This window comes from Carcharodon carcharias, chromosome 14 (assembly GCF_017639515.1).
Source record: "Carcharodon carcharias isolate sCarCar2 chromosome 14, sCarCar2.pri, whole genome shotgun sequence".
In the NCBI taxonomy this organism is placed as follows: Eukaryota; Metazoa; Chordata; class Chondrichthyes; order Lamniformes; family Lamnidae; genus Carcharodon; species Carcharodon carcharias.
The window spans coordinates 124,811,998-124,833,933 of NC_054480.1; the positions used below are offsets into that span (position 1 = coordinate 124,811,998).

The following is a 21,936-nucleotide window of genomic DNA, read 5'->3' on the forward strand; positions in this document are numbered from 1 at the left end:
TCCACAGGGATCAGTGCTGGGGCCTCAATTATTTACAATATATATTAATGACTTAGATGAAGGAAGTGAATGTACTATTGCTAAATTAGCGGATGATACAAAAATAGGTGGGAAGGCAAGTGGTGAGGATGACACAAGGAATTTACAGAGGGATACAGGCAGGCTAAATGAGTGGGCAAAAAAGATGGAATATAATGTGGGAAAATGTGAGGTTATGCACTTTGGCAGGAAGAATCGAGAAGCTGAATATTACTTAAACGGAGAAAGACTGCAGAAGGCTGCAGCACAGAGGGGTTTGGGAGTCCTTGTGGATGAATCACAAAAAGCTAACATACAAGTTCAACAGGTAATAAGGAAGGCAAATGGAATGTTGGCCTTTATTTCAGAAATAATGGAGTATAAAAATGGGGGAGTCTTGCTAAAACTATACAAGGCGCTAGTTAGACCACACCTAGAATATGGTGAACAGTTTTGGTCCCCTTATCTAAGGAAAGATATACTGGCATTGGAGACAGTCCAGAGAAGGTTCACTAGGTTGATTCCGGGTATGGAGGGATTTTCTTATAAGGAGAGGTTGAGCCTGCACAAATTGGATTTTAGAAGAATGAGAGGTGACCTTATTGAAACAAAAAAGATTCTTAGGGGCCTTGACAGGGTAGATGCTGAGAGGTTATTTCCCCTTGTGGGAGAATCTAGGACCAGAGGGCATAATCTCAGAGTAAGGGGGTGCCCATTTAAAATAGAGATGAGGAGGAATTTCTTCTCTCAGAGGGTAGTGAATCTGTGGAATTCTTTACCGCAGAGGGCTGTGGAAGCTGGGTCGTTAAGTATATTCATGGCGGAGATATACAGATTTTTAATCAGTAAGGGGGTCAAGGGTTACAGGGAAAAGGCAGGAAAGTGGAGTTGAGGATTATCAGATCAGCCACGATCTCATTGAAAGGCAGAGCAGACTAGATGGGCCGAATGGCCTACTTCTGCTCCAATGTCTTGTGTTCTTATAGTCTTGGTATTTACTTTTAGCAACAGAAGTGTTTAACATCAGTGTGAGCTGTAATGAGAAGAAGCTCCACTGTTGTGTGTAACAGACTGTCACAGCTCATCCTTCAAATGTCACTCAACATCGAGCCAATTCATTAGCACTGAGAACATTTTGATCTGTTATTGTAAACAGTTGGATCCATTTACACATGGAGTCACACGAGGAGGAAGGCGTTAAAAGGCTGCAACACACAACCAAGGAGTTTGAAAGAAGTCAAACCACAAAAGCAAAGCTGATCAGAACCTGTCACTCTCTGACACTGTACCCCACCCCAACAAGCTTTAGTGTGGGTTTCTGCCAGCTGCACAGAAACAAGTGCACCCTTACAGAGTGTTAATGCTGAGGCAGCAATCAGTCTTCTCCCAGTCCTGAAAGTGTTGACTCGCACTGGGATTTGGCTCTTCATGAGGGTTTGGCAAGGTTAACTGTGGGTGCCTCATAGTCAAGGCCAAACCTGCCTTCCACCATTGGCCATCACACTCATTTTACAGTGAAGCTCACTGGAAATGATTGCCAAGCAGGAAGCCTGACTGATCATTCCCCTCCTTATTCTGGGCACTGAAGACAATTGCAGATTCCCACCTGTTGCCCTGGCAGGGATCAACTAACTCAGCATTCAGGGGATAAAACCTGAGAATCTCTGAGACTGTACGGCTTTATTCCAAACTGGATAGTGCACAGCTTTCCCAAGAGGTAAAATGAATCCACTGTCTCGGTGGATTACACTTTGTAAGCTGGTGGTTGGCACAATGTTTTAATATAGAGAGTTTATAACAAATGCAGATGAGGTGAATTGAGAGATATGGATCACCACTTACTTAACATAATAACACTGCAATGCTTCTGTGCTACTCAACAATAATTGCGAATTATAAACTGCCTATAACGTAGTCAAAGGCCCCAAGGTGCTTCAGAAGAGAGTAATCAGATAAAAATACTGACAAGTCAAAGAAGGAGACATTAAGACAAAGAGGTAGGTTATGAGGAATATCTTAAAGTTGGCGTGGAAGAGGTAGAAAAGCAAAGAGCTTCAGGGAGGGAATTTCATAGCTTAGGGCCCAAATAGCTGAAGACATGGCCACCAAAAACAGGGGGTGGGGATGAAGAGGGGGTAGGAAGTCAGAGATACACAAGGGGTCAACTTTTGTTGAGGTGCCACATCAAAGGTTATCGTGGAAAATAAAAGCTCTTGGTGTAGGGAGTTAACATATCAGCATGGATAGAAGATTGGTTGGCTGGCAGAAAACAGAATACACACAAACAGGTCATTTTCTGATCGGCAGGATGTAACAAGCAGAGTCCTGCAAGGTCCTGTGCTAGGACCTCAACTTTTTACAATTTATATCAATGATTTAGATGAGAAGAACGAAGGCATGGTAGCTAAATTTGCAAATGACACTAAGATAGGTTGGAAAGTATGTTGTGAAGAGGACATAAGGAGGTTGCAGACGGATATAGATAGGTTGAGTGGGTGGGCAAAAATCTGGCAGATGGAGTATATAATACGTGAAAACGTGAAGTTGTTCACTTTGGCAGGAAGAATAAAAAAAAGCATTACTTAAACAGAGAGCAACTGCTGAATTCCGAGGTGCAGAGGGATCTAGGTGTTCTTATGCATGAGTCACAAAAAGTTAGTATGCAAGGACGAGTAATTAAGGCAGCTAATGGAATGCTATCCTTTATTATGAAAGAAATTGAACACAAAAGTAAGGATGCTACGCTTCAGTTATATAAAGCACTAGTGAGACCACATCTCAAATACTGTGTGCAGCTTTGGTTTCTTTATTTACAGAACGATGCAAGTGCGTTGGAGGCAGTTCAGAGGAAGTTTACTAGATTGATACCTGGAATGAGCGGAGGTAAAAACAAAAAACTGCGGATGCTGGAAATCTGAAACAAAACAGAAACAGAAACAGAAATACCAGGAAAAACTCAGCAGGTCTGGCAGCATCGGCGGAGAAGAGTACAGTTGACGTTTCGAGTCCTCATGACCCTTCAATAGAACTGATTCTGTTGAAGGGTCATGAGGACTCGAAACGTCAACTGTACTCTTTAGGTAAATCTGTGTCAGAGCAGTGGGACTCATTCAAGAAGGGAATAGGGAGAGTACAGGGCCAACGTATTCCGGTAAAGACAAAGGGTGGGACCAACAAATCCTGGGAACCCTGGATGTCGAGGGATATACAGGATTGGATAAAGGGAAAAACAGAGGCTTATGGCAGATACCGAAGGCTCAAAACAGCAGAAGCCCTGGAGGAGTACAGAATGTGTAGGGGGGAACTTAAATAGGAAATTAGAAGAGGAAAAGTGGGGAATGAAAAAACATTGGCAGGTAAAATAAAGGAAAATCCAAAGTTATTTTACAAATACATTAAGAGTAAGGGGATAACTAGGGAAAGAGTAGGGCCCATTAAGGACCATAGTGGTAATTTGTGTGTGGAGCCGAAAGACGTAGGTAGAGTTCTAAATGAATACTTTGTGTCGGTGTTCACAAGTGAGAGGGATGACATGGGTATGGAAATCAGGCAAAAGGACTGTGATATAATTAAAGAAATTAGCATAGAAAGGGTTCTAAGTGGTCTGGCAGGCTTAAAAGTAGATAAATCTCCAGGCCCGGATGAAATGTATCCCAGACTGTTGAGTGAGGCAACGGGAGAGATAGCAGGGGCGCTGGCAATAATTTTCAATACCTCTCTGGCCACAGGAGAGGTGCCCAGAGGACTGGAGGACAGCCAATGTGGTACCGTTATTCAAGAAGGGAGGAAGGGATAAACCAGGGAACTACAGGCCACTCAGTCTAACCTTAGTGGTGGGAAAACTATTGGAAGCAATTCTGAGGGACAGAATTAATCTACATTTGGAGAAGCAGAGATTAATCAAGCATGGCTTTTTTGAGGGGAGGTCATGTCTGACCAATTTGATTGAATTTTTCGAAGAGGTGACCAGGTGTGTAGATGAGGGCAATGCATTTGATGTAGTCTACTTGGACTTCAGCAAGGCTTTTGATAAGGTCCCACATGGGAGACTGATAACAAAGGTAAGAGCCCATGGGATCCAAGGCAATTTGGCAAATTGGATCCAGAATTGACTGAGGGGCAGGAGGCAAAGGGTGATGTGCGAGGGTGTTTTTGTGACTGGATGCCTGTCTCCAGTGGGGTTCCAGAGGGATCAGTGTTGAGTCCCTTGCTGTTTGTGGTATATATAAACAATTTAGACTTGAATGTAGGAGGGTTGATCAGTAAGTTCGCAGGTGACACAAAAATTGATGAGGTGGTAAATAGTGAGGAGGATATAGACGGGCTGGAAAGATGGGCTGATCAGTGGCAAAAGGATAAATGTGAGATGATGCACTTGGGCAGGACAAACATGGCACAGGACTACATGATGAATGGTAGGACCCTGGGAAATACCGAGGATCAGAGGGACATTGGTGTGCATGTCCTTAAGGTAGCGGGACAGGTAGATAAGGTGGTTAAGAAGGCATATGGGATACTTGCCTTCATTAGCCGAGGCACAGAATATAAGAGCAGGGAGGTTATGCTGGAACTGTATAAAACGCTGGTTAGGCCACAGCTAGAATATTGCGTGCAGTTCTGGAATCCGCATTATAGGAAGCAAGTGATTGTACTCAAGGGAGTGCAGAGGAGATTTACCAGGATGTTGCCTGGGCCGGAGAGCTTTAGTTATGAGGAGAGATTGGATAGACTGGGCTTATTTTCCCTGGAGCAGAGGAGGTTGGGGGGGACATGATTGAGGTGTATAAAATTATGAGGGGCATAGATAGGATAGACAGGAAGGAACTTTTCCTCTTGGTGGAGGGATCAATAACCAGAGGACAGAGATTTAAGGTGGGGGGAGGGGGGGGTGGCAGGAGGCTTAGAGGAGATGTGAGGAAGAGTTTTTTTCACCCAGAGGGTCGTGGGATTCTGGAACTCACTGCCTGAAAGGGTGTAGAGGCAGAAACCCTCATAACATTTAAAAAGTTTTTGGATGTGCACTTGCGATGCCAAGGCTATGGGCCTAGTGCTGGAAAATGGGATCAAAATAGTTAGGTACTTGTTTGACTGGCGCAGAGTCAATGGGCTGAAGGGCCTTTTTCTTTGCTGTAGACTTCTATGACTATGACTCTTGGGGGTGAGTCCAAAACTAGGGGGCATTGTTTTAAAATTAGAGGGGCACCCTTTTAGGACAGAGGTGAGGGGAAATTTTTTTCTCCTTGGGTTGTGCAACTTTGGAACTCTCTGCCTCAGAAGGCAGTGAAGGTGGGGGTCATTGAATATCTTTAAGACAGAGATAGATTGATTCTCTTGTCTAACAAGAACATGAGGTTACTGGAGTTAGATGGGAATGTGGAATTAGAAATACAAACAGATCAGCCATGATCTCATTGAATGGCAGAGCAGGCTCGGGGGGGCCGAATGGCCTGCTCCTGCTCCTATTTCTTATGTTCATATGTCAGAACTGAAGCAGCAGAGATCTCAGAGAATTGTAGGAGGATATAGGCAGTGTTAAGGCTAGGGAGGATCTGAACAAAAGGATGAAAATTTTAAACATGAGGCTCAAGCTTTAGCTAGCACGCAGCAGTGTATGATTACGCTACTGGGATAGTAATCCAGAACAAGCTGGACCAATAAACCAGAGAAAGTGTTTGCAAATACCATCATGGCAGTTTGATAATTTGAATTCCATTTAAAAGATGTGGAATTAAAAAGCTGGAATCAGCAAAAGTGATCTTGAAGCTGCCAAGTTTCTGAGATGAAAACCTGCTGGTTCCCTAATATCTCTTTGGGAAGGAAACCTGCTGCTCTTACCTTGTCTGGCCTGCATATGTGTCCAGTCCTGCACCAATATTGCAGAACTTTATCTGCAATCTGAAGTGGTCTAGCAAGTCACTCAGTTATGAACATATGAATTATGTGCACAAGTTAGCCATTCGGCCCCCAAGCCTGCTCCACCATTCAATAAGATCATGGCTGATTGGATTGTGGCCTCAACTCCATATTCTGCCTATCCCCAAAAACCTTGGACTCCTGTGTTAGTTAAGAATCTAATCTACCTCTGCCTCAAAAACATTCATTGATCCTGCCTCCACTGCTCTCTGAGGAAGCGTGTTCCAAAGATTCATGACCTCAGAAAAAGAATTCTTCTCATCTGTGTCCTAAATGAGACTCTCCTTATTTCTAAACTGTATCCCCAAGTTCTAGGCTTCCCAAGGGGAAACATCCTTTCAGCATCTACCCTGTCAAGTCCCCTCAGGGTCTTATATGTCTCAAAAAGATCACCTCTCAATCTTCTGAACTCCAATGGATATAGGCCAAACCTGTCCAACGTTTCCTCTAAGATAACCCTCTGACCAAGATATCAGTTGAGTGAACCTTCTCTAAACTGCTTCTAACCCATTTATAACCTTTCTTAAATAAAGAGGCCAAAACTGTGCACAATACTCTAGATATGGTCTCAACAAAGCCCTGTACAATTGTAGCAAAACATCCCTACATTTATATTCCATTGCCCTTGCAATAAACAACAATATTCCATTTGCCTTCCTAATCATTTGCTGTACCTGCATACTAACTTTTTGTGACTCATATACCAGGACACTAGATCCCTCTGTACCTCAGAGTTCTGCAATCTCTCCATATTTAAATAATATGCTGCTTTTCTATTCTTCCTGCCAAAGTGGACAGTTCACATTTTTTCAGATTATACTCCACCTCACTCAATCTACCTTTCTCACTTTGCAGGCTCCTTATGTCCTCTTCACAATTTACTTTCCTACCTACCTTTGTGCCATCTGCAAATTTAGCAAACATACATGCGGTCCCTTTATCCAAGTCATTGACCTAAATTGCAAATAGTTGATGCCTCAGCACTGATTCCTGCGGCACTTGACTTGTTATATCTTGTCAAGCCAAAAATGATTCATTTATGCTTACTCTGTTTCCTGTTAGCTAACCACTCAGTTGTACTAAACCCACTACCAGCAGTTCAAAAAGGATTCCCTCCAGTTACATGGGAGCATTTTGAAAGCATTTGGAAATTGGAAACTCAGTCCCTGATTTATTTGGATTTCATTAGTGGAGTTATATCAATTAGCAATACTTCTCTAATGTTTGTATATGATATTAATTCATTAGCACAATAGCTTAATAACTTAATAATCCAACAAGGTCACCAGTTCTCCCAGTTTATGAAGTTTAAGAGGAATCAATAGGAGCAATGAAAGAAATTAATCAAAGTTCTCTATTGTTTAAAGTTATTACTGATTAGATCCCCACTTTAAAAGCAAACTCCAAATTTCCACTTGGCTCAAAGTGCTTTCATGTCATGTGCACGTGGCTGACACAAAGTCGCCTGCCCTGTGTGTAAAGGGAAATATTAAAGCACTGATGTACCCTGTGCCGGATCAATCTTCTGGCAACCCTTGGGAACTGCTCCAAGACTTTCCAGCTCTGCATCAGCCCAGCATCTGATAAAGGATAGGCGTGGAAGGTGGGAATGTAAGTGGCTAGGGATGAGACATGGAGTCTGGCCTATCAATATTAGAAATGTAGCTTAGGAGTGACTGCAGACAACACCCTCCCACTCCTGAGCACACCAGCAGCCCCTCCTGTGCTTCCACCATCACCACAAGGAGGAGCTCTCCACCACCATCATTTTAATTTTCATTGAGACAGTGAAAAGTGCTTTAAAGCTTTTCCCTTTAACAAGAACAGCCAATAGCAAGATTTTGACTCCAGGTCATGACATCACACAGTTGGTAATCAGTTAAAATATATTATTTGGAAAGTCCACGTTGTTCATAGTGAATGAAATATTGTCAAGATCTGCTTCACTAATTGAAAATCATTTGTATTTGTGTGGTGGAGGATAAATATGAATCAGTACTGGGAAGCAAATATTATGAAAGTGCAGATTTAAACACCATAAAATCAGTACTGGGAAACTGGAATTCACCTTTCATTTAAAGTTTACCTACAGTTAATCCACAAAAGTAAATCTGGCACTTAAATGGCAGGTATCAGTCATTGAAGGATAAAGATAAGTTTTAAAAAAATAAATAGTGCTCATTAAGACGAGTGATGTTAGTGCTAAAAATATACATTTCCACTTCAAGAATCCTGTGTTAACACCAAAGACTCCCAGGGCAGAGACTGCATGGTTAGGTACTGAGTGAAGCTCCTGCTACGTTGTACCCATAAAGCACTCTCATGGACGTGGACGGGGTTAAATACCAAGTTAAGTTCTTTCTTAAACTTTCCTTACAATGTACATCATCTTAAATTTTGAGAAATGCTACCTCCTACACCACAGTTTTGTTTTTCCTACAAGTGGCCAGCTTAACAAGATGTGAAATCAGGTTATCTGTCATCAGCAGCAAGCTGATTCTTCTGACTGATTAGAGCGCTCACACACTTTGTCTTTGTATAATAAAGAATTCCCGGAGACTAGCCAACCATAAAGCTAAGCAATGGGTCAGCACCAGAGCCTTTAAATAGATTGTTGCTAGCAGGCCTAGGATTTTCATACCTCTGTATCGACCTCCGGGTTTAATAACTATTGCTCCGCGGCTACGAGTTTCCTCCTCTGCTTGAGTCATACGCTCCCTGGTCATTTGATAGGAGTCATCAGTCGCGCACACAGTGATTTTATCCTGTATGCCCCCGAGACAGTCTAGCTGCACACTGCCAAAGCTGCCAGGGAATAAACATAAAGAAGACACTCGATTATAAAGAGTTCTAAATAAGAAAAGTAAACATGGGAAGGAAACCTTCACCTCTGGACACACTGAGTCATCGCATTATTTAGCCTGGAAGAAACCAACATGAAAGCCTTCACTGGGTTTATCCAGGGGTTGCCCACCCCACAGGGAAAAGGAGGAGCAAGGTTTGATGCCAAGCATACTCTGTGTTAGTCTCTGGGTAGGTGTCAGTGAGTGGCACTATAATCAGTGTGAACATTGCAGAACAAGGGTCCCTTGATCAGCTGTCCTGCGATGAATGCAATCCGGTGCCCCCTGCTGGAAGACGCAGATACAGTAGATGAGGATGGCATCGCTTAATGCTCACAAAGTAAGGGAGTCAGTCTACTATCAGCTTGCATAGGACCTCTTGTGCGAGTTATTGAGGACCGCTATGGGATTACTCCATAGCACAAGGCAACATCTGGGCTAAGAATGAGCACTTATTGGATGATATTTCAGGGAATGGAATTGTAGCCCCTCTGGACCCATTTTGAAATGAGATGTGAGGGAGAATATATTGAGGCCTACCAATTCCCACAGGGAGGGAGGAAATAAAATATCTATAATAAACATAAATATCTACTTTAATAGGGCCTTTTCAGTCATAACACTGTGCCCAGTTGCTGGAGAATGAGAATCACAGTCCACCCCCCTATATATTCCACATCGTGCAGCCCATGAATGGAGTAATTCTGCCAAAGGCTATAGGCAAAGAGGAATCAGACTACACAACTCCTCTGGGCCATACAAATTCCCTTAACATTGATCAGAAGGTCACATACAACTGAGGAAAACTGTCTATTTTATCTTAGCTCATTCATCTTGAAAGATACACAATGTCAACACTTGCCAGCTTCTCCCTCTCTCCAAAACAATGCAGCACTTATTGCAGAATCATTTGTGGGGAATCACTGGCTCAAACCTACAGCTGTCATCATATGACTCTTTAACTCAGTGCAAGACCCTACCCAAGAGTTCGTTCCATGTGGTGTTCATGCCACTTTAGTGGTTGATCAGGTAGTCATCACGGTAGACATGATACCAGAATAACAGAGCTAACTAATCAACTGTATTTATGCTGTGGGCTCTTGTACTTCTGAAATGGATGCAGATTAAACAAGCTGTAATAATGAAAGTACAGCATTTGACAGAATGAAGGAATTGATTAACGGGTATCATCACAGATCTGTTAAGGCTAATTCCAAACATCAAAAAGTGACAACCTTTTGTGTCTCCGCAGATGTAGAACAGCAGTTTGACTAAGTTAGTAGCACTCCCAGTTCCGAACCAGATGGTTTTGAGTTCAAGCCTGGCTCCGTGATAAGCCTAAATGCAGGGATGAGTGCTGAATTGAGAGGTGCTCTCCTATGGATGAGACATTAAATCAAGGCCCCAGATGCCTGTTAAAGATTCCATGGTAATATTCAAAGGGGAGCAGGTTGTTTTTGTGTCCAGACCAACCAACATTTTTCCTTCAACCACTATTGCCAGAAACAGGTTAACCAGTCATTCACTTTAATCATTATTTGTAAGACACTAAAGCTGTTAAGGCGCTTTATATATCACCTTTAAAATCCTTCAGTGGATTCTACATATTAGAATAAAAACTGAGTTATCAGTGGAATGTCATTGGTAGCCTCCCGACATCAGACCCTGTGCGTCTGTTACATAATGAATAAAGATGGCTAGTGTCGGGTTAACACAATCCTCTGAGGGCAGTGAACAGAGAGGGAATAGCTTGTCAAGGTAAGAAATTGTGTGGATCTGTGTTTGGAATTCCAGTTCTCAATTTGCTCCTGAGTTTTTGCCAAAGTGTGAGTATACAAAAACATCAGCATGTGAATTCTCAACTCCGACTGCAAAAATATTAAATCACTTCAATAAAAAACACAGCACGACAGCCGATTCTTTTTGCTCTCCCAAGAAAAAAATATTTTTAGCTCCTGCCTATACATTACAGATCATAATTACAAGTCACAGCAGCCACCGCAATCATCTGCTGATGCCAAAATCTGAATGTGGTTGGTATCTGCACCTATGGGGTATAACTGATTGGGCAGCTTTATATCTCAGCTCTCAGACCCCTCATGCAATGTCCCTCTTCAAAACAGAAGTGATTCACATTACCGCCCTGGTGGAAAAAAATGATTCACACCCCCTGTTGCACCATAGCAGTGCCTCAATCAGAAATGTGGTCATTTTTCTTCCTCTGAAGAATCCCATCTGAGTGGAATGTCCAGGTCTCAGCATTGCGGTCAGTCAAGAGGTTTAAGAGGATGAACTGAGGTGACTGACTGCGTTCCTCAACTCTTCTCCACAACCTCCCGGTAAACACCCAATTTTTCAACACTTACCATAGTCTCCTCCTTTCAAAACAAAGCAAAGATTGTAAACTCACTCTGTGATGAATTGCTGGCTCAAATTCCTACTTAATCATTACCTGTACCACTTCTTACAGTGATTAATACAAAATTAAATTTAGGGAGTGCTTTAAGGTCTCACAGTTCATTGCCCTCTGATGTAAAAGGCATTGCGCTGCAGTAATGTAACCACTTCTCAAAATAAACTGCCCACTACTGATCAGGCTAGCCACATGCAGGCATGAACAAGATCACTAGGGATGGACAAGTAAGCTTCCATTGTGGTCAACCTCGTAGTCATGCTGGGGTTACAGCTCCACTGGTTCTGGAAGCTCACTGGCACTTTTCATATGAACCCAGGATGCGAACGCTGACAGGCTGTTCGGGGAAAAGAAAAATCCTGGGATTTTTTTGAATGTTACATTTTCCCTCAAGCACAGGTTGCAATGTGTGGTTAATCCCTGTTTGACTGTTAGAGTGGTGAAGGATGATATAGATAGAATTTACTGAATTTTGTTTGAAATGTTTGAGATGAAGGCCTGTTAATAAAATTAAGGCACACAGTATTAAAGGAAGAGTAACAGCATGGGTAGGAAGTTGATTAAAATTCAGAAAAGAGAGAGCAATGATTAATGAATGTTTTTAACCTGGAGGGGCTTCAACAATAATGCCCACAAGGGGTCAGTGTTACCAAATATCTGAAATTGGGTAAAAACGCACAATATAAAATTTTCAGTCAACACAAAAATAATTTAACTGTGGATAGGGCTGTAGGCAACTTCAAGAGAAAAGACAAACTAGATTTAGCTGATGTCAAATGAAGTTTAATTTTATAGAATATGAACCAATAGGTTTTGGGAGAAAGATTAAGGAAGGGAGGAGTACATGAAATGATATGACTTTATAAGGAATAGTGAGATTTGGTACTCAGATACACTAATTTTAAAAAGATTAATAAATTGGTAAAATAAGACAACAGACTGTGGAATTCTAGGTTTAATAAATAGCAGATAAAGTACAAAAGCAGAGATAATGCTAAATCATTGTTTATTGTGTCACCTTACTTTAGGAAGGATGTCAATGCCATGGAGAGGATATAGAAGAGATCCATTATGATTATTGCATGGATGAGAAGCTTTTTTTATTCTTTCACAGGATGTGGGGGTCAATGGCAAGGCCAGCATTTGTTGCCCATTCCTAATTGCCTTTGAACTGAGTGGCTTACTAGGCCCTTTCAGAGGGTGGTTATCATTGTTGTGGGTCTGGAACCACACGCAGGTCAGACCAGGTAAGGACGGCAGACTTCCTTAAAGGACATTTGTGAACTAGATGGATTTTTACAACAATCAATGTTGGTTGTCATGGTTTTATGTTCTAAGCACTAGCTTTGTATTCCAGATTTATTAACTGAATTTAAATTTTACCAGCTCCCATGGTGAGATTTGAACCTATGTCTCCGGAGCATTAGCCTGGACCTCTGGATCACTGGTCTAGTGGCATTACTACTAAGTCACCATATCTATCCCATTTACAAGTAGAATCTAGAGAAATTTGGGGCTCCATTCATTAAAACACAAAAGGTTAAAACAAATCAACAGAAGTTTAAGAAATTGCACTGGGGGTTCATTTCTATAAAGATAGGAATATAGGGACAGCAGGAGGTTATTGAGCCCCTGAAGCCTGTTCATGAATTCAATGAAATTATGGCTGATCTGTATCTTTACAACAATCATCCGCCTTGGCTCCATTTCCACTTGAACTGAAAAGCAGAGAAATTAGGTTCAACAACACTTAAGAGTGTGTGCAGAGTGTGGGAATATGGGTTCATACTAACCACTTACCTTGTTTGTGGGATCAGCACATGGGTTAAAACAATTTTCTGCTGAATAGGAATACTTAGCGAAGTTGGACTAAGGCAAAGATGAGGAGGTGAAGGAATGCGTGAGGTTTATTCATCTATGTCTTGAGGTCTGGGGGATGTTGGTCAGTTCACTGAATTTATTGTGATAAAGTAATTGGAAGCGCTTATGTGGACCATGGTAACAGAATTATTCAGAGAGGCTGAGGTGGGTCAAGTGCATCCTTTTGACTACATGTTGTTAATTCACAGTTCTAGTCTCCTCTTACAAAAAGGAGATTGAGGCATTGGAGAAAGTGCAAAGAATATTTACGAGGATGATATGAGAACTGAGAAGTTATAACCATCAGGAAACACTGCACATGCTAGGATTCTTTTCTTTTGAAGAGAGAAGACTGAAGGATGACCTGAAAGAGGTCTAAAAATATGAAAGGGGTTTGATATGGTAGATGTGGAGAAGAAATTTCCACTTGTAGTGGAGCCCAAAACTAGGGGCCATAAATATTAATAAATCCAAAAAAGAATTCAGGAAAAGCTTCTTTACCCAGAGGGTGGTGAGGATGTAGAAATTGCATGGAGTGGATGAGGTGAATACCGCTGCTGCATTTAAGGGTGGATATACATGAGGGAGAAAGGAATAGGAGGATATGTTGATAGAGTGAGATGAAGTAGAATAAGAGGAGGCATTAACACCAGCATAGCCCAGTTGGGCTGAAAGGCCTGTTTCTATGTTGTACATTTGAGGTAAAGTATGAAATACTCTCCCAGGAACAACGGCAGAAGCTGAATCTTACCGGGATTGATACTGTTGAATACAGTCAAAGCTGCACTGGGGATTGTCCCTGCCGACATTACAAAGATAAAATGTGAATGTCCGCACTTCATTTGGGCAATCTGGCCTCGGAATGGTGATCCGCTGTGGAAAGAAAAGAAAGTGTCAGCTTTTCAAAAACAAAACCCAGCACGTTCCAGAGACATTCAACACACTTTAACCTCCCTGGGTGTAGGGCACGAATAGGAAACGGATTCAAAAGCTGTAAAAAAAAATAACTCCAGGTCCATGTAAAAAGTGTTAGCCTCGGCTTAAATAGTAGAACTTCTGTCTCTGCCAGAAGGACATGGGCTTAAGTCTCACTCCAGGGCCTTGGAATTAAGCTGACCCCTTGGCCAGACTGAAGGGCTGCTGCATTGTCAGCTACGTTATCAGATGAGACTCTATTTCCCTGTTTGGATACAGATAAAAGATTCCATGCCACTATTCAAAGAACAACAGGGAGTTCTCGTGGTGTCCAGGCCAACATTCCTCCCTTAACCAAAAACACATGAATTGGTAATTCGTCCCGTTGTTAATTGTGGGATCTTGCTGTGTACAAAAGGCTGCCATGGTGGCCTTGCACATAAGGCATCCAATAATGTATTATGTAAGTTATATGTTTTACTTGAACAACTGTATGAGAGGGCAAAAGCTGGGTATTACTGCAGACAGCTGAGGCACCGACAGTATCATGATGTTACTGCTGAGAAAGCTCAGAGTACTGAAGTGTTCACAGCAGCTAAAGGGGTGTAAGCCTGGTGTTGAATTAGAACTGATGGCTGCTCTTGCAGTGATATTCAGTGTTCCAGCACTGGCCCTCATCAGAATCACAAGGGAATCAATGTAGGTTTCATCCTCACTTCAACCAGCTCCCAGTCTGAGTCTCGCCAACATTAGTAGTGGTAAAACAAAGGCAAAGTAAACAATTTGCTTTGACTAAAAGCCTAGTTTTAATGACAGAAATTGATGGGATCACTTGGAAGGTTCAACAGCAGCTGTGGGGGGAGATACAGAATTCAAGTTGATAACTGCTTGCTTATCAGTTCAGCAGAGATATTTGTGAGCTAGTATATTTTGGTAGGAAGAATAGGGAGGTCACTTATTACCTGGAAGGTGGAAGTCAAGGTCGGGTAAAGGAACAAAGGGATCTCTCAGTAGAAATACATCAATCTCTAAAAGATGTGTCACAGGTTAGCATGGCCATAAAAAAAACAAGCATCAGGCTTTATTTCTAGAGGGATAGAATTGAAAAGTAGGGGAGTTACGCTAAACTTGCACTGAATCTTGGTTAGACCACACTTCAAGTACCGCATACAGCTCTGGTTGTCATGTATTATGAAAAAGATATCATGGCACTGGAAAGGATGCAGAGAAGATTTACAAAAATGATAATAGAAACATGTAGCTATAACATATCTGAAAAGGATTCACAGGTTGGGTCTTTTTGCTTTTGAGAAAGGAAGGCCAAGGGGGTAGGCTAATGAACGAGTTATGAAAGGTTTTGATAAAGAGTGGATACAGAAGAGATGTTTCCTCTTGTGCGGAACAGCATAACCAAATGTCATCAATATAAGAGAGTCAGCAAGAAATCCAATAGGGAATTCAGAAGAAACTTCTTTACCCAAACAGTGGTGAGAATGTAGAATTCACTACCACAGGGAGAGGTTGAAGCAAAGAAGAGCATTTAAGGGGAAGTTAGAAAAGCACATGAAGGAGAAGGTTAGTTACAGTGATAGATTTAGATGAGGAAAGATAGGAGGCAGCTCAAGCTCTGGCACGTACTAAATGGTCTGTTCCTATGCTATATATCCTGTGCAATCCTGAGAGCTGTTGAGCATTTACTGTTTTTCATTTGGCTTTCCATCATCCATAGTACTTTTGCTTTTGTTATCTTGTTTTGTTGGCTCTCTCAAACACACTGGTGAAAGGATGTGGTTGTGAAGCTACTTAATCTATGGCCATTCAATTGTGAATGTGCACTGTCTGACAAGCCTTTGATCAATAACATTAGCAAAAAGCACAATTATCATTTTAACTAGCAAAGAGGGAGACAAAAAATTTAAATCCAAGTGTTTGATTGAGTGGAGGTATTGGTTCAATGCCCAGTGGCATGTAGCAGAGTGAGTGACAGTGTGTGTAGACACTCCTGGTTCAGTCACAATATGCACACAGTTCACTCCACTTGAGACTGAGTCGCAATTTCCAAACAAAAATGCTGCTCAACGGGAATCTCCATTTTCACTGTTAATGTGCCTTCTGGGCAAGATATCATGAAGCATTTAAACTGCTGTCTCACAAGAACAGCTTGAAAAATGGACTGTGGTAAATAATAACTTGCTTATTGGAGCAAATAAGGGGGAGAAGCAAATCAGCAGGGAAAACATCTTGCCCTTGAATAACATAAATATCATCAGGCATTGTTGCAATATAGTGCTCTCCAGAAACAAACAGTTAGAAAGCTCCAGGAGAGTCTGAGCTGATGGGCTAACAGAACCTACCTTTGAAAATAAACCTGCAACACTGTCAGCAGGTAGTTTTACTAAGCTATAGTGTTGTTTCAGCAGAAGGAGTTAGTACCTCTAAGCAACAACTTGCATTTATATAGCACCTTTAGTGTAACAAAATATCAAGGCTTTTCAAACAAAATTTTAGGGTAGATGACCAAAAGTTCAGTTAGAGCAACAGGTCTGAGAAGCTTCTTAAAGTAGAAGAGAGAGGTGGAGAGGTTTAGGGAGGGAATTCTAGAATTTATGGCTAGGCAGCTGAAGGCACAGACATCAGTGGAAGGGGGGTTAAAACTGACATGCACAATTGAAAGAATGCAGAGATCCAGTTTTGGACAACCAGAACAAAGGTTCTGATGAAGAGTCATTCGGACAAGAAACAATAACTGTGTTCCTCGCTGCAGATGCTGTCAGACCTGCTGAGTTTTTCCAGCTATTTTTGTTTTTGTTTCAGATTTCCAGCATCCGCAGTATTTTGCTTTTATTCTTGGACCACCAGTGTTGGGCAATCCATCAGCCAATACCCACGTGTGGTTTGGGAATCTAGAAGGGACACTTTACATTTCTGATTAGTAAGTAACAAATGAGTAACAGACCCATTGTTGGGCATGTGATCTCAAAAGGCTTTCTGATGATGATTCCATGTGAACTTTAATCTTTTTGTATATTTGTTGGGAAAATGATCCAGCAAAAAGAGGGAGTGCTTTTTGATCAATATGAGTGCTTTCAGTGGATACAGAATGATAGTGGATGTTTGTTAAATACTTATACACGTGTGAAGGAAGTTTACCTGCGTTATGAATAAGAGTTTTTTACTAAAATTGCTGCATGTGGTTAAAACAATGCCACCATAACCCACTGTGTGGCTGGTCAGTGATTTCTATAGGGCAGTACTTGGAACATCGGAGAGAATGTACAAAATACTACATATGCCAAACACCATTAAACCGCTAACACCTTGGAGCATTTTTCACATAAAGAAATTCTCCAAGGTAAGTGTTCTGAGAAACGTCCATTGAGCAGTGAAGTGAGAGACTGGGAGTGGCAACTAGAGGCATGATTAAAGATACTGGGTTTGAGGCAGCATTTAAAAATGGAAAAAGTGGAGAAGAGGTTTCAGGAGGGACTTCCACCTGAAGGCTCTGCCACCCCTGCTGAGACAAGGGGAGCAGAAGGGATGTCAGGAGCTTTTTCAATGTCCAGCAACTGAAGGCAATGGCTGGTGGTGCAGTATTTAGCTATAAGATCAGAAGATCCCACCTTCCATCTTTGGCGTGTGCTAAGATCTCAACGAGATAATGGCAGAAGTGTTGCAATTCTTCAACACCCAGCGAAATATCCTCCAGTGTCACAGCTCCTGATTGCTACTGAGTATTAGAAAGCAAGTGTGCATACCAGGTATGGGTTTAATGTGTAATGATGACACTCCCTGTCTATACTCACACTAGATTGTCCAAGTCCTAATAGGCACATCAAAGCACTGGAGTAGTACCACCAGTGGTACCTTTGCAAGACCCTCCAAATCCAGAAACAAGAAAGGTGGTTCAACAGCAGCATCCTCTTGCAAAGCGACAGGCCCAGCATCACTCAAAATCAGCTGGACAGCACTCAAAACTAGCTGGACAGGACATGTCAGATGTATGCCTGACACCAGACTCCTGAAGCAACTGCTCCCTTTGGAACCTGATTGTGGCAGGAGACTCCCAGGAGGACAATGGAAACACTTTAGGGATATCGTCAAAGCATCCCTGATGAGATCAAACATCTCTGTTGACTCATGACAGTCTCTGGCTAGTGACCAAACGAAACGTAGAAGATACATTTGGGAAGGAACTGAACACATCAACAGACTTTGTCGGGAACACACAAAGGTGAAGTCGAGGCATTAGAGAGAACGTACAAACCTCCAAACTCATCTACCTGACGCTTCAAGCACCACCTGCTCCATTTGTGGCAGAGTCTGCAGATCACACACTGAACTTAACAGCATTTCAGAATCCATCAAACCAAAATGGAATCAAGTCATCCTTGATCCCGAATAACTGTCTAAGAAGATACATTAGGATGGTGTGAGTCAACATTGTCTGAAGGAAAGGGAGGGGGACGAAAATTAGGAGAAATGGGCAAAAATTTAAATAAAAACAGAAGCCAGACAAAATGATCAACTCTGACAATAGTGTAAGTGACATCTCCTGGGGCAGAGCTTTCACTTAGAGTTATACAAACTGGGTTCGCATTTAACAGAAACATAAGAATTAAAGACACCTACAACCACCAACTGTATCTACATTACAGCCTTGGAAACTCCTTGTCAGAACTTGTGGTTACACTAGGCTGAATATTACCATAAGTTTGTCTTGCAGTTTAACAATATGAAAAAAATTGTACAGGGTTCCTGATCCATATCTCTCTAACCTCCTAATGCCTGTCACATACAGTCACTGTTGGGTAAGTAAATGTGATGTCATTGTGTGCATAAGTTCCCACAAGTTGCAATGAAATGAATAATTGATGAATCTGTTTTTGGTATTTTGGCCCAGGGAGGAATGCTGGCCAGTCCTATAGTATGCTGGAATTTTTCAACATCAACTTGAACCAGTGGAACAGGTAGATGGAGCCTCAGTTTAACTGAGTAGACTGTGATCAATAATAGAATTTAAAAATCCCAACGACTCTAAATATGACTCACAAAAACACACACGTCAGATAGAAAAACAGAGGAATAGAGACAGACATAGATGGAAAGAGAGACATTGTCACAGAAAGAGCAGAACCAACTTGGGCAGCCTTCTAAACTTAACACAGACTTCAACAATTTCTGGCCATTACCACAGCTCCCAATTTTTAAACAGCAGTTGCTGGTTATGGTTCTACTGTTTCCATTTACAGCTCCTCTAGGCCTACATTTTCTTATTTTACTTGATCATTACCACCTCCTCTCATCTTGCACCACTTAATCACTCATTACAACAGTAACTACAACACTTCAAAAGTGCTTCATTGGTTGTAAAGTACTTTGTTGCGTCATGAGATTATAAAAGATGCGATGTAAATACAATGCTTTTTCTTTCTCACTCCTACCTTCAATCCTATCACAGAACTTTACTTTTGTTCTTTCCTTCCCTGCCTGCCTCTGCACCTGCCTAAAACCAGCAAGAGTCTGCATTCAGGGTGCGGTACCCCAGTGAGGGTTGGCATTCGGGGAACAGTACCCCAGCAACAGCTGGCATTCGGGGAGCAGTACCCCAGCGAGAGTCAACATTCCGGGTGCAGTACCGGAGTGAGAGTTGGCATTCTGGGTGCAGTACCCTACGGGAGTCTGCATTCGGGGAACAGTACCCCAGCGAGAGTCTGCATTCCGGGAACAGTACCCCAGTGAGAGTCTGCTTTCGGGGTGCGGTACCCTCAACGAGAGTCGGCATTCGGAGTGCGGTACCAGAGCGACAGTTGGCATTTGGGGAGCGTTACCCCAGTGAGAGTCGGCATTCAGGGTGTGGTGCCCCAGCGAGAGTCTGTATTTGGGGAATAGTACCTCCGCAAGATTCAGCAGCTAGGAAACTATGCCCCAGCAAGTGTCAACGCCTGTGGATCCTGTACCTCAGTGAGAGTCAGTGCCTGTGCCACAGTATTTCAGCAGAAGTCAGTGTCACAAGAGGAGGGCAGTCAGGAAACTGACAAAAAAATTAAAATGTATTTTTTTTAAAAGAATTTTAAGGTTGCACCATGCAGACTAAGATCTCTAATTGCTCTCTTAAGAGAGGCAATCTGCTAAAATGACTATCTCACACATTCTGATGGGGCTTGATGCAACATTATCAATCTCCGTGGTGCTCATCACATAAATGAATGTTGCAAGCGGTGCATTTTATAGGAGGCAGAAGCTGAACAGGAACCAAGAGAACTGAGGCTGGGAAGAGAAGCAACATGGTAAATAAACAGGAGGGACGTTTCAAAGGTGATTTGGTGTGATTGGGATGAGGAACCGGTCGGAAATTCAATGCCTGTATTGGGAGAAGTGGGGTACTTAAAACATTGGTTCATCCATTAGAAACATTACCTCTTCCTTGTGGTCTGATCTAAAGGTACAATCACCCTCAACTTTAATAGATCACTCAACCCACATTGCTTAGTCAAGATAGATGATCAAAACTGTTGCATGAGAGAGACAGACTTGCAAACAAATAGCACCTTTCAGGTCGCCAGAACATCTGAAAGAGCTTTGCAGTAAATGAAATATATTTGAAGTGTAGCCACTGTTGTAATTTTGGAAACAAAATACTCAACTGCAAAACAGCACTGACACCAGATCATTTGTTTCAGTGATGTTGGTTTAGGGATAAATATTGGCCCAGGGCAGAGGGAGTATTCCCCAGCTCTTCTTCGAATAGTCCCACAGGATCTTTTACATTCACTTGAAAGGGCAGATGGTTTAACATCTCATCTGGAAAACAGCACCTCTAACAGTACAGCATTCCTTCAGTACTGGTACAGGAAGCATCAGCCTAAATTCTGTACTCTACTCTATGGAGTAGGGCATGCACTGACCATTTTCTGATTCAGAAGTGAGTGTGCTACCAACTGAGCCAGAGCTGACACCCTGTGTAAAATGAGGATAATGAATAACATTTCACATGACTGAGGGAAATGGAGAAAAGGAGAATGCAAAAACTTGGTGCAGAACTTTGAATACCCTTAATAAATAAGAAATGTTCTAGCAGGGACTTCTAAAAGTTAAACTTTTTAAAAGCCCAGCACACATTTCACAAGACAAAAGCACTGGCATTTCCTCAGCACCATTTCCAGGCATCACCCTTTGATAAGTGATACCTTTTCCAAGAAAGTGGAAGGGGGAAGGGAAGTCAGTTTATGAGCCAGGAGCTTACTGTAAGAAGCAAACAAATTATTTTTGTCACATTTCCAGGACTAGAAAGAAAGAATCTAAAAGCTTCTGCAAACCTATTAACACTTTACTCACTGCATGCATGCGAAGAAAAACACAAAAAACAAAAAAAAAGCTTATAATAAAGATCATTGCATCACAGAATGGTCACAGTACAGGAGGCAGCCATTCGGCCTGTCATGTCTGTGCCAACTCCCTGCAACAGTAACTAAACTAGACCCACTACCCTGCCTTTTTCCTGTAGCCCTGTAATTTTTTTTTCTTCAGGCAATGGCCCAATTCCCTTTTGAAAGCTATGATTGAATTTGCCTCAACCGCACTCTCAGGGGGTGCATTCCAGATCCTAACCACTTGCTGACTAAAAATGTTTTTCTTTACTTCACCTTCGGTTCTTTTGCCAATCACCTTAAATCGGTATAATTTGGTTCTTGACACTTAAGTCAATGGGAGTAGTTTTCTCCAACAAATCTGCCCAGGTCCTTCATGATTTTGAACACATTTATCAGATCTCCTCTCAACCTTCTCTTCTGTATGAACAATCTCAGCTTTTCTAATCTACCCTTGTAACCTTCCTGAGATGAAGAGTTTATAGTTACAGAAAAGTGAAGTCAAAGGCAGAGGACAGAAGGACAAGTCCACTAAGTTAAAGGGTAATTTGTGAATGTCTAGAATGTTTCACTATTCTATAATTAAAATTCAGGTTAATTTCCTAGC

The 21,936-nt window shown here is 41.9% G+C and overlaps 1 protein-coding gene across 2 annotated transcripts in view; it reads right to left on the minus strand.

Moving 5' to 3' along the window:
• ell (elongation factor RNA polymerase II) overlaps positions 1-21,936 on the minus strand; it is a 145,070-nt gene that overhangs the window by 46,339 nt on the left and 76,795 nt on the right. For both annotated transcript variants that reach the window (XM_041204544.1, XM_041204543.1), the window contains exons 3-4: positions 13,799-13,920; positions 8,573-8,736 (exon numbers count right to left, since the gene is read on the minus strand). In XM_041204544.1, the coding sequence (XP_041060478.1) occupies positions 8,573-8,736; positions 13,799-13,920 (286 nt within the window). The remainder of the gene's footprint in view (positions 1-8,572; positions 8,737-13,798; positions 13,921-21,936) is intronic.